General features: G+C 40.4%; 1 protein-coding gene across 1 annotated transcript in view; it reads right to left on the bottom strand.

Moving 5' to 3' along the window:
* Nucleotides 1-12,970, bottom strand: part of trabd2b (TraB domain containing 2B) — a 93,680-nt gene extending 80,710 nt beyond the window's left edge. The window contains exons 1-2 of the mRNA XM_015033138.1: nucleotides 12,556-12,970; nucleotides 8,262-8,831 (exon numbers count right to left, since the gene is read on the bottom strand). Coding sequence (XP_014888624.1) covers nucleotides 8,262-8,831; nucleotides 12,556-12,669 — 684 coding nt within the window. The 5' untranslated portion in view covers nucleotides 12,670-12,970. The remainder of the gene's footprint in view (nucleotides 1-8,261; nucleotides 8,832-12,555) is intronic.
* Between the last annotated feature and the right edge of the window lie 706 nt (nucleotides 12,971-13,676).

Below are 13,676 nucleotides of genomic sequence, written 5' to 3'. Positions count from 1 at the left end.
TTTTCAGTAAAACATGGCTTATTTGTTTTTATTAGCAATTATTTATCATGATGGACCCGCAGGGAACATGTAGCCTACATATCTAGCTGTCACCTGAAGATTCTGAGATGTCAGCTACATTTGTTATGCCATTGAATAGTGGCTATCCCCGTGGGATTTAAAAAGGGACTATGTTTTCAACCAGATAGCGAAATTGTTCTGTTAAAAAGTCATGGCTTAATGAAAAATACTCAGTTAAACATTAAATTCCTTATAATTAAATTTAAATGATCTGTTGTTCAGTGTTTTGGTGTAAAACTAAAACATATTTTTAGATTAGAAGGGCTTATCAATGGTGGTAGATATTTAATCAATATCATATATTTTATTTCTTTATTTGACCGAATTTAGTAAATTAAATGCCACCCAAAAAACTTTTCTTCCCAGTGTACTGAAAACATGGTGGAGTCATTACTTTAGATTTCAGGTAGTCTGAGTGAAAGGGGGACATGGCCTCAGTTGGAGTCGGGGGAATGGAGACAGGACTGAAAGTTTATAGGGACGCACATGTTTTACAGGCGTCTTGGTTTGACCGAGTATGATTTTGAAAAACAGTTTGATAAAATTTTTTTGAAGGAGAAAAGAAAAAAACGTCTGGATATGCAATTAACTTTTAGCATTAGTACTTTCCAGTCATTTCTTCTATGTTTGTTAAAGTGGAAGAGAGCCAATGTTTTTTTTTTTTCCATTCAGGAAAAACATTTGCTGATTGACTTCTACCCAGGCCTTTGTGTACCCATTTTGTATTTTTCAATAAGCTCCTGCCTGCTGACTTTTCCAGACGTGTGTTCAAGAAATGCATTACTGTTCTCCCAAAATTTGAATCAAGCTGAAGATCTGTTGACGTTTGTTTTGTCTACTGTGTACAGTGCCGATGTAACATGCTCCAGCTCTCCTACAGAGTTCTGTCCAGGATATAATTCTCTAAATGCTTCTGGATGGCAGAGAGCTATTTGGTCATTAAGAAGTCTATTAAGTCATTAGAGTAACAGTGGGACTGCCGTCTGCCTGCCGAAGGGACCAGATGATCAGCCTGATAGGTTTTACCTAGCATTTTTCCACATATTTGCGCACGTAATTATAGGTTAGTTGACTTAGTGGACCGTGACTCAGATGTCACGCTTAAAAAGGAATTGGACGTCACCAGCACACTTTAAAGGTAATGCCCCCGGTCTCTCCTTCCCTTTCTCATTTTTTTTTTCCACTTGGTGTGGGTGTGTTATTGTGTGTTCAAATGAGCAGTAAGTGAGCAACGACACAGCCAGACCCTCGGGTCATGTCAGACAGGAAGAAGAAAGCAAGAAGGAAGAATCAAAAGGGAGGCACAAGGTTAGAGCAGAGTTCAGACACAGATTTGCCCTTTCCATTAGACAGATCATGGTCCGCACACGTCTTTAAACCTAGACATACACACCCCATCACTGTATGTAAATATTTGGATTTTGGCATGGTCGCATGGAATTCAAAATCCTCCCTGAAATATGCCTTTTTGGATAAATACTATCTAAGGGAAATATTTAGCATGATTTATGACATGTGAGGATCCTTGACTGTTATTTGAAACAGCGCTTGTTCAGTCAGTGCAGACATTTACTGCTCTGAACTATGAATATTGAGCTGCTCACCATAAACACTTGTTGGTGAATTGAACAGCCAGAAATATCTGGATCTGCACAGTGGACACTCTCCCTGGATATTCTACATTGTACTGTCTTTACCTTTTTCTTTATGTATGTCAAATTACTTATTTGTTTTTAAGGGAATATTTTTAGTAGGTTTTCTGGACTGAAACATAAACACAAATCAAATTTAGCAGCATGTAAAAAATATAGTGACTAGTGGAAAACAGATTGTGTGGCTATAAACAGTTAAGAGAAGCATTTTTTTTTCATTCAGACAGAAAAAAGTATCTTCAGGATCAGTGGTTGTAAACCCACTGAGTGCCATTTTTTTTTTCATTATATCACTCCATAAAAATAATAAAGTCTAAATGTTATAAATAAGTAAATATTAGTTATAAAACTATGACCACATCTTGAGATACACAGGGTCTGGAGCAAACAATGACCAAGCACATATGAGACTGAAGTCATAGCAATAAACAAGTCTGAAGAATCCACCAAGTTCATCCAAACACAGGTTGATTGTTTTTATTCTTAAAAGGTGTCGGTTGACTTTGGTACCTGACTTTTTAAGATATGGAAAGGAGCTGTCTGGTATTGAACAAGCTTCAGTTTGTACTCAAATGTTTTGAGTAGATTAGATAAAATCAGAGCAGATTTTACCTATTCTACTCAGTTTTCTGTAATAAGTGGTGTCGACCAGCAAAAAATATATATATTAAAATTTGTCTTAATCTGTCATCTGTCATCTTTCATAAAACCCAACTAACCCAAATGTGGATTAAAATCATAATAAACTGAAATGTGTAAAGAATTATAAAAATAATACAAATTTTAGAATAAAAGGAAATTAAATACCATTTTATGATTATATGTAATTGTTGAAAAGAGTTCGTTATACAGTAAAACAAACTGATATGCAAAATTAAGAGTATATGTAATAACTAGATACTTGCAAATAAGAAATGAAAGTAGAATGGACTAAGGTTACTACGAATCTAAGAAATCACAAAGTCTCTACATTATTGTTTTTACTTCTCCTGCTTGTTTTATAAATTGTGGGTTTCTCTGACAGCTGTGTGTTTGGCGCCACCCTTTGACTTGGAGATTTATTGTTGCCGTTTGCTAACATAATAGCCGCAGTCAGCAAATCTGTGCTAAATGCTGGAGAGTGTTGGTGCCTAGACCGTAGGAGGCAAAAACAGATGTTTTTGTTTATTCGTATTTCAAGTTTGATGGTGGAACAAAAAGCAGGATTATAGAGTTGCTCTTACAGGAGCAAATCTATAATATAGTAAGTTATGTTTACAAACACACCAGCCGTGACATTTCACATGCTGCTAATGTTGAGGTCCTTCCAAATGCCACTGCTGGAGTGTTTCATCAGCTGTAAAACACTCCTTATCCGACACAGATGTCATCCTGAATCTTCAATCTGAGAAGGGTATTATGAGCCTGAAATGTTTCACAAATTAAAACGATTACAAGCAATGTTAGGAAAATAGAATTCACTTTTCTTACTGGCTGCCTAGTACGACCTGGTTGAAAATAATCCACATTCTACATCTGATTGGCTGATCAGGCTCTCACAACGAATTCCATCAGCAGAAGCTGCTGGCATTCGAGGCAGCTAAGAAAATGAAATTTTATCACAAACCCATGAAGAAGAAGTGCAGCCAACATAGAGCCGAGGCCTGATCACTGTCTTGAGATTTGATTGAAATAAATGTTTTTGATTGTATCATGTGCATTGTTACTTTTATCATATTTTATGTGAAGGTTCTCCTTATTTTGTCTTTCCTTCTATGCAGCGATAACTACGCAATCATCCGACAGCCTGCGCCAGATAAACTAGTTGGAGCTGCTGCTGCACCGCCATCCAAGATGGGAAACAGGATGGTAAGAATTAGTCTTTCAGACGCAGTTTGGATAAATTATGTTATGCATATGTTATGAAAGTGCTTGAAAGTGACTGTTTATGATGGTTTAATATAGCTTCTTACAACCACAAGAATAAACACTTAAATGAGCATTTTCACTTCACAGCAGACTTCAATCCCAAGGGTTTTTCATGTCAGAGTCCTCTCAAGGAAGAAAAATAGCACTATTAATACACATGCACGCATACACACACACACACACACACACAATGCTTTCAACTATAAACCTTTGACCACATGCAACAAGTGATTTCTGCTCTTCTGTCAATGTATTTACTTCTATCACTAACAGGTGCTTTAAAAACACATTTTTAAAGCTTCATATGTTGTTCCACTGGCCATTAAATGTCACCTGTTTCTGGAAACTATTCTTGTAACTACAGATTGTAAATTCCTGCATAGACAAATGACCAATAGGGTTGTGTTTGGTTGGTGGAGAATCCCACTTAAGCAGAAGGATACTGCAGTAGTCACGCTGACTGAAATAGGCATCGTAAACATCGCAGCCCTTAAGAAAAAGGATGAGACCAAGAGGAAACCAGATTCTGTCACCTCGCAATCTCAAAACCTTTAACCCTATTTGAGCTTAAGTCGTGAAGTGACAAGTGACATCTCTCTCTCTCCCCCTCTGCGTGATTGCACCGGTCCCCATAAAAAGCAGCCGATGGTAACTCAACTTTGGTCAGAGACCGAGGTGGGCAGTGGCGTTGCCGTCCAGCTCAGCAGTGCCTAGACGTGACCCCAGCAGACTGCCAGTCTCCTTACTGCTTCGTTGCTCATGACTCCACCGCCACCTCCTACCATGACCTCTGACCCCGGCCCAGGAGAAAGGCGCCACCAATATGATGTAATTTCTCCTCGACATGGGCCGCTGGTCTCAGCCGAAATGTGACCCTGGGAAAATAAATATGTGTGTTTGCTTGGTGGAACAGAACGAAGCTTAAATAAGAGAAATGTCTAGCTTACATGTCCAGTGACATACATAGTGACATAAATAATCAGTTTCAGTTTGGTAAAGTGCATCACAGTTACATACTGCTATTGCTATTTTGCGACAGCTGATATTATTAAGAGATTTGATCAAAGAGAAACTTTTTTTTTTTTGAAGCAATTTTTTAGATATTTGATGGATGCGTTGACTTGATAAATACTGATGGCACTTTAATGACCTACCCCTGTGGGAAAAAAGGAAGCCTTTAAAGGGATACCGATGTGCAGCTTGCACTCTTTGAACTGACTAAACTTTCTCCAGCCTTTTCCAATCTGCGCTCAAAGCATTCGCTACTCGCTGTCCTGCCCACCTGTCAAGTTGCATCAGCCCTCAAGGAGCCGGAGAAGAACCATGCACCGTGACTTGCCTTTATTTCCACAGCCTCTAAACTGTTTCTCACAGTCATATTCACACCTCTCTGAGATCTAAAGAGACCACAGAGAGGTCTCAGACGGGCAGGGTTCGTGTTAGACCGCCGCAGCTTATTGTCAAAAGAAGACTCTGGTGTGTCTAACGTTTCTATACGCTCCAGGAGATGACTTTCCATCCATGTATCCATCCATCTGCCTGTCCGTTTATCCCGTGCATGCATCTGTCCGTCTATCCATCTACCTGCCATAAATCCAATGTAACCTTTTCTTTCTATACTCTAAGAACAGACTGAGTGAGTTTGGCAACCTTGGAAAACGGAGTCTGGAAAAGTGTGGGATTTTTGCATGAAAATGTGTTGAAATCACATGCATCCCCAGGACCAAGTTCTGTTGAAGGCATCTCTGTGTGGCAAGACAGTTCACCTTTCTGCAAAAGCTTCTCTTTAAATATCACAAGCTACAACTCTCTGAGAAAGAACAAAAAAAAATACGGTGAGGTTTGGGATCTTTACAAATTCAGATTGCCTTTTTCTTAGTGATTCAGATTCGTGTTGGCAGGGAAATGACGCACCCCAGACTCAGCCTTACCACTGTTTCAACACACCATCTATCCCAGCATAGTGTGTATGCGTGTGAGCGTGTGTGTGTGTGTGTGTGTGCGTGTGTGTGTGTGTGTCTTTGACCGTCTCTCTGGTGCTTCACTTTCCTTTAGTTCACACCCACACAGTTTCCCTTTTGACTTGAGGTCTAGCCATTCTCCTGACCTCATCATTGTTACAGTCAAGCGTAAAAGGATCCAATCAGCCATGATCTTCAGATTAAACCTCACATTATTGTAATTGAGAATAATGGTTCCCATATCAGTTTCAGTCCAGCTCTGAATTGTATTTATACATATGTGGAAAGAGAAGGACCCGGGGCTCAGAAGTTCAGAGCACACAGGTTGGGTTGATTTCACGTTAGCCTTTTTCCTTTACTTTTTTTTTTTTTTACTGATTCTCCCACCAGAGCTGTTTATCTCTGCAGATCCTCCACAACTCCTGCTCCACTTATTAATGCTGTCCTTGCACAGTCTGTGTCAGTTTAATAGGCCTTCCATTTTAAGATTATGGATTAAACAGTGCTCTGTAAGAACTTCAATGCTTGAGACATTGTTTTATAATCCAACTCCACACAACTTTCTCCCTGACCTTTCTGCTGTGATCTTTGGTCTTCATGAAACCGCCTGTTTCCTAACGTTCTCCATCCAAGCTCTGAGGCCTTCACTGAATAGCTGTAAACGTACTGAGAATAAATTACACACAGGTGGACTATTTTCACTCATTAGGTGACTTCTGAAGGCATATGGTGTAGCTTGATTATATTTAGGGCTGTACAAGTAAAGAGAAGTGAATAAGAATGCATGGCGCAAATTTCAATTTTCCATGCTGAAATATTTTTGGAAGCTAGTTGTCCCGTCGCTTCCAGTTCACGATTTTGCAGTTTTTCTGCGGCTTTAAAAATGTAAAACTCTGTGTTAATTGATTTGCTAAAGGAAATTATGTATCTAAAAATAAAATAAAACATATTATGTGGGCAAAAAGTTCTGTAAACCACATATGTGCTACCTCAATCAAAATTGCTGACATTTGACATGCAAAAAAAATCTTTCAGATTACATAAACAATACCTTACCAGGTACTTCTCTCACTTCAGGATGACACAGGGACACCTATAAGACCAATTTTAACTGAGGTTGCACATATGTGCTTTACAGGATTTTTTGCCCACACAATATATTTTTTTTTTCTTTTTTTTTTCAGATACATAATGTCGTTTTGCAAATTAATTAACACAAAGCTTTAGCCTGTTATAGCAGCCGGAGAGAAACTTGACGTGTGAGTCAAACATAAACCGGAGATGCGCTTTTATTTTGAAAAGAGAGCGCCATAACTTGTGCTGTTGCGCACATTAAAATCGAGTGCAGGCTGGCTTTACTGCCATTTCCGAAGAGGCGGCTAGCTTTATCCCATTGATAGACGGAGTCTCCGATGGTGGCTGTCGGCTTCTAAACACTTCTGATAATGCTGACATTACTGTAGGAGCGCTAACGATGCCATTTAAAATATTAGTTGCCTCTGTGAGTCGCTGCCGCTCAGCTATTTTTCTGTTCCTGAAAACCCGCCTACTCCTGCCTGGGGTCCAATCAGAAACTGAAATTTTAAGTTAACTTCCGTTGCAATCAAACTCTGTAAGAGAGTTTGATAGTACGAGTAAGAGAGTTTGATAGTGAATGTAAGAGAGTTTGTACGTTTTGGCCCATGGGGCCTCTGATGCATTACGGAAACAGCATGTCTGCAGCACAAAACAGATCACTGGAAAGCCCACCCAAAGCTGGAAGCCTTTACCCTCGTCATTACCGAAAAACAGTGCTCCTTGCAGCTGCTTATTTCTAGGGGGGAGAAAAAGCTCCCAGGCATGTGTAGTGCCGTTTTGACAGCATAGTTAGAAAGTACTGATGAAAGCGGAGAGGCTCAAAACACTCTGCCGCTCAAATTAGCTGTGAACCAATCCGTGCCATCACGGCCCCCCTGCAGATTCTGTTGCAGCGCACCATAAATGTTCCTATGTGAAGCCTCTTCATGGCTCCAGCAAGCCTCTACACAGGGCAGAGGAGAGCATCTTTTTCTTGCTGCCACGACTCACTGCTGGGTTTTCCATCACATCAAATACGCCTCGTGATTTGATGCCAGAACAAACTACATTCATGCTTTTTTTATCCTTACACGAAAATTCTCATGTTTTACTCATCAGCTAATTAGTGTCTGCAATATTTTAGTCTCCAGTCACAGTCCTAGTCAAACAATTTGGCAGAGATAGAGCCAATCTATGCTGATGGAAGGGAGAGCTCCATGCTCTCTTCACCTTCGCTAATCTGGTCTCGTGTACACCACTCACACTGATACCCCTCCTGCAGATTCAGCTGCTGAGCGTGTTTGTCTAGTGAGGTGGAGAGACATACATAACCATAAAGCTGTCTCCATACAGACACATTTTTAGCGCTTCCTTCTCCTCATATTGTCCTCTCCCTCTTTTTTCTTCGCTCGCTCTTTTAGAATCCGTCCATATACACTAAATTTTTATAGTAGACTATAAAGCCCAACCTCCTTCTCCTTTGGAGCTACTTTACTGCAGCCAGAGTTATGACCGACACACAAAGTAAGATTCTGCTCAAGTTCTCCAGATGTCCCCAGCCGTCTGGACTCAAAAGCAAAACAACAGGATAAAGACGAAAAGAGCTTCCCTTTCTCCTTCTTACCTGAGAGAAGTTTAGCCCGTTAAGGGGGTGACACTGCTCCTCAACCCGCTCCACTGCCCCCGTCTTCTTCCTCATTCGTTCTGCCTCTTGAGCCAAGAACAAGTCCAACACCGGAGTCCCTCTGGACCGGACGTCCCACTCCGTCAACGAGTTTACCATCAGCATCACCCACACAGGCCTCTTCCTCTCCCAGTTCCCTGCGATGGCGTTGAACAGATAGTCGGCGTACAGGCCACGGCCTCTCTGGTCCGCAGTCATCCAATAAGGCATCATGTGTTTGACGTAGTCCAGGTGGCGTTTGAGGCGACGGTACAGGTCTCGGGGCAAAAGGGTCTGCAGGTTTTCTCCGTGGGGGAGCAGCTGGCAGCTCGTGAGCTTGGAGATGGTCAGAGGATCTGTGAGGTCCAGCTCAAAGAACACGTTACTGCTGCTTCGGAAGGCTTGCTTGGAGCTGTTGGGGATGAAGTCCCAGACTCGGGTGTAGGGAACGTGTATGGTACCAAACAAGTAAGAGGGTGGCTGAGGAGGTGTGCGGTTTATCCTCCACAGGAAAGAATTCAGCTCGCTTTGCTGTGGAAAAGGGAGAGGAAAACCAAAAGTATCACTTTAGAGAGCAGTTAAGCTTACACTAAAACTAGAGCTGAAGAAAATTTTCTCTCAGCTTAAAGAGAAAAAAAAAGAAAAAAGAAACTAAAATGAAAACGGGTTTTTGTTCAGTAACAGAGAATTGTGGATTTGAAGGAGTTTATAGCGAGGCCTCCGGGGTTGTAAACAGACCCTTGTGTATTGTTGAGGCGCATACTTCTGTTGCCAAAGCCTCTTTTCACCCTGTGTAGCATTTTCGAGGCAACAGTGCAAATATAATGCGGCGTTGAAGCTTACAAAAACAAAAAGCTGAAAGAAACCTGCTCTCCATTCTGACCTCGCTGTGATACTTTTGTTTGTGATGGGGTTTTTTTTGCGCTCGCCACAAGACAGGAGATGCGATGCTGACAGTCCTAAACACAGCATTGTGTTTTTCTGTGGTTTCCATAACAGGAAGCATTTGTCTGTTATGCTTATATTCATAAAAAACAATGTCACAAAGGAAATTAAATAATCACAGTCATTTTAAATAAACATCAGACCGTGTTGCATTTGAAATATGTTTCTTGTTAAGAGCTCAGTGAATGTGCCGTGCATGCGCTACGGCTTTGATGTTGGCATTATCCGAATATGAAAAAAGAATTTGCTTCTCTAAACAATATGAAGCTGCTGGCCACCGACGCACAGTGTAATCAGGCGACGGAGGGGATGAAACCCATTACAGTAAAATAAAGTTATTCTTAGAAAATGTTTACCTCTACAATTAAATCAAGAAGATTTCCCTCATCTGCGCTCCAGCCATGCTGCATACTGCCAAGTTTGCCTTTAAAATTTCAAATAGCAGCCAAAATGAGCAAAGACTTCTTGCGGGATGTTCTCTTTAATTAATTGCAATGAGCAGCCAGTATTTTTCCTGGCAGTCTGCTGCAAGGGCAAACTAAACAGAGCTGCTATGGTCTGGATGATTTCATTACAGCGGTTTGAAGTCTTTGCAGATAAGCTGGGATACTTAAGAAGAGTAGATTTTGAGTTTTATTTCGTTTTTTAATATTTTCCTTGTCAGGGTTGGATTTGCAAATTCTCCCTTCGTCGTATTTCTGAGAAATGGGGATAGAGTATTTTTGTTCTGAGCGCCAGTGCCAGCCCAAGCAGTTTGAGGACCTAAGCAGAAATCGCTTTGGGGCCAAGCTCCATTTGAGTCGACCATCCACCACAACACCACTGACCTCCCTCTATACTGTCCAGTATATTGTTCAGCGAAATCAGTGGCTTTCACCGAATTCCATCTTTGGGGTATTAGGGGTATAAGCATACTGAATATAGATTTTCAGATATTTATTTACGGGGCAGGGGGGGAGTATCTTTTTTAGTTCCCTGATTCCTGGCACACTGGTAACACTGATGCACACACTCCACCCCAGTAGATGGTCCGAATGCATCTAAAGCACGTCTGCCAACCGAACGGATTACGCATTGAGTACTTCAAGACTACAGTTTTACTTTAATGCAAAACATGCCGTGTGAGCGCTGACACCAGGTCTGACTTTAGCTACGACAGGCAGCAACAAAACAGATGACGGGATTCAGAGCCAAAATAAGTAAGTCTACATCTGACAACACTGTTCATGTATGTGTACAGTCATGATTGATTCAGTCGTGATTGAAATTTTGTTCTCAATGATTGCTGATGGTAATGCATAGTTATTTCATAAAGGTGATATTTGAAGTGCCAATTCATTTAGAAAAAATTTATTAATTTGGAGTAATTACTTGCAAAACCTCTAATTAATTGAGCAAAAAAATGTGCAGTGCAGTGCCTTACACAGACTGATGTTCATAAGCTTCTATTTCAATTATTTATGATGACGATGCTTAATTTCTCATAAGACTGGACTACTACAAATGACCAATAAAACACATTTTTAACATAGAAATATGGGTTTAATGAAGTGCATGTTTATTATGTGCTACAGGGTTGCTATTTTCAAAAGATATTTTTAATATGACAAATGACCCTCATCGAATGCATATTCTTTATGATATATAATTTACTGACTGTGTATATCTCCAAGTTTGATTTCATATCCAATCTCACTCCTGTTCCATCTTGATCTTTTCACATATAGTTGACATGTGCATACAATGTTTTCTTGACTCAGACACAAGCAGCATAAATTATTAAATAATCTTTAAATTATGACTCGGTTAACACAAATTTGTGTGCGCTTGTCAACATGCCCAGTGTGTTGCATTTTTTTCCCCAAGGTCCCGACACAAATGGAGCGGTGGCAAATATTGGAAATCCTCAACAATTGAAAAACAAGCATGTATCCAAATATAAGGAGGGATAGCTTCAATCATTTAGTTCAATCTTCCATGTGAAGTAAATGTGTTGCGGAACATATTTAAGAAACTTTAACAGTGCCAGACAAAAATGTTTTTAATTGTGGTAAAAGTGATAAATATTGTCAAGAAAAGATAAAGAAAAGGCAGACCTTTTAGATAAAATACAAAAAAAGAGGACATTTTGTAATTTTTCTTGCTAAAAAGAAAAGTTCAATAAACAGTTTAGTTTTAAAAGATCATCATTTCCTGATTTGTATTACTTATGTTTGCTGTAAAGGGCTAAGATGACTTTAAGACACGGAAAGTGTGGTCGTGCTTGACTTATAACCGACAAGAGGAGAGATCCCCTCTGCTGAGGCAGTGCTGACTTTTTCTGGAGAGCCTTGACGCGCGGTGCTTCTTTTTTATGAGGGTAATTACTCCTAATGCAAAACAGAGACCACTGTACTGACGCGTACAAATCACACGACGCGCAGGGGCACGAAGTCTTTACATTGAACTCTAAAAAACAAAACCATTTTTTGAGACATAACGATATAATGACATAATGATAATAACCTCGCTGCAAATACTTGGGAGAGCGATTTTCAAGTGCCATACACCTGTTTCTGAGGTGATGCATTTTTTTTTTCTTTTCTTCCTGTCAGCAGCAAAAAAAAAACAAAAAAAAAAGCGTGTGGGATGTATGATTAGTGTTCCTCTGCGCACATAGGAAAATCTTTGATTTGCCCTATAATAACCTTTATTTGTTTAATAAGCCGCACACTGTGTTTAAACATGACCACTTCTGAAAGGTCAATGAAACTTTTCCAAATGAAGTTAAGTCAACCGTGGGTGTTCTCTACTTTGTCACATAAACAGCCGTAAAGTTGGCAAGCGCGTAGTTTCCTTTGGCAAACCCGCTCATTGGGAAGGCCGAGATCTGTACAATCCTATAAAGAATCTCTTTATATTTTTACATGTGTATAATAATAATAATAATAATAATAATAATAATGGTTACTAATATTAATATTTTTTATTAATAAGAATATATTAATTATAAATTATATATTTGGTTCAAAGCTGCAAATCTTTTCAAGTATTAAGGCATCAATACAATACATTTTTGAATAATTACTTTTTGTGCCGTTCAGCTATGTTTTATTATTCGAACTTGATTCTAGTTTTTCCAACATTCTCCAAACTGTTACAAATGCAAACATAAAACAGAAAAATTGTCTGCTATTTTTGCTAGTAGGGCTGCAAAACACACATGTCTGTGTGTGTTTTGCCATGGACTTGTTTTCTCAGAAGCAAATTATGTAACGAGTCTAATAAAAGGACGCTTCTGCGTAATAAAGTTTCCCCCAATAAAACTCACCGACTTCGGTGGGTCGCACTGCCTCGGTCTGCCCGTCCGCCCTGCGCCCCAGGGTGCCACAGTTTGCAGCAGACCGCCCAGGAGGATCCAGCTGAACACCGGCGAGTAAAACATCTCCACGAGGTGACAGGACACTTGTAGCACAGAACTTTTTTTTTTTAACTCTCTCTCTCTCTCTCTCTGTCAGACTGCGTCCTCTCCTCTTACTCTCTGTTCTTTAAATAAAAAGAAAAAAAAAAAAAAAAAGAAGCGCTACCGGTGGCCTCTGGGCTCACATGTGCAGCTCGGCTGGAGCACCATCCCGCCTCTTCACGCACTCCGCCTCTGAGTTTGTTTTGTTTCTGTCTGCAGTTTTTCTCTTGTCTCTTCGCACGGTGCGCTCCGGGGGCACGAGCTGAAAAAGTCTTAGGGAAAAGTTTGCGCTGCGCGAGTTTGGACGGGGGCGAGAGAGAGAGAGAAAGAGAGAGAGAGAGAGAGAGGTGGAACGACGTGAGTACACCCCTCACCCCTCCACAACATTAAACACAAAGTATGCATACACCACCACAGCCCCTTTAGAGAGGAGTGAGCAGCAGGTCCAGATCGGAGAAGGACATGCGTGAGTGAGAGAAGACCCTAAAGATAGACGCAGAGAGAACGCGGCGAGGTTTAAATCGCCTTATATTCTTGAATTTACCTCAATATTATGTCTAGCACAGCCGGATCTGTCCTGCGTGCTAATCAGTATTAACGAGTCCCTCCAAATAATTACTTAAAATATACAAATCTTACAGAGTTGGTGATTGTGTATATATTTTCTTGCCGCAGGCAGGGCAGGTTGGTAAAACCGAATGGTGCAGCTGCTTGCCTTAGGGCTCAGGAGACATTAACATATTCACAGACCCTACATGTGTGTACACACACACACACACACACACACACACAGAGAGAGAGAGAGAGAGACATATGAAAAAAATCATAATTTTAAAGTTTTGATAACAGAACCATAACCTAGAGCTAATTTCGCAGTTTCTGCCGCCTGAGCTTGTCTTTTTTTTTTTTTGGGGGGGGGGGGGGGGGGGGGGGGGGCTTTTTGGGCCAAAAAAAATTTACCCTTTTTAAAAAAAAAAAAGGGGGAAAAA

Source organism: Poecilia latipinna, unplaced genomic scaffold (assembly GCF_001443285.1).
Source record: "Poecilia latipinna isolate Pla-1442-1.1 unplaced genomic scaffold, P_latipinna-1.0 Scaffold258, whole genome shotgun sequence".
In the NCBI taxonomy this organism is placed as follows: Eukaryota; Metazoa; Chordata; class Actinopteri; order Cyprinodontiformes; family Poeciliidae; genus Poecilia; species Poecilia latipinna.
Note: the sequence above shows the minus strand (reverse complement) of the source record. Positions and strands in the feature narration are given on the sequence as shown.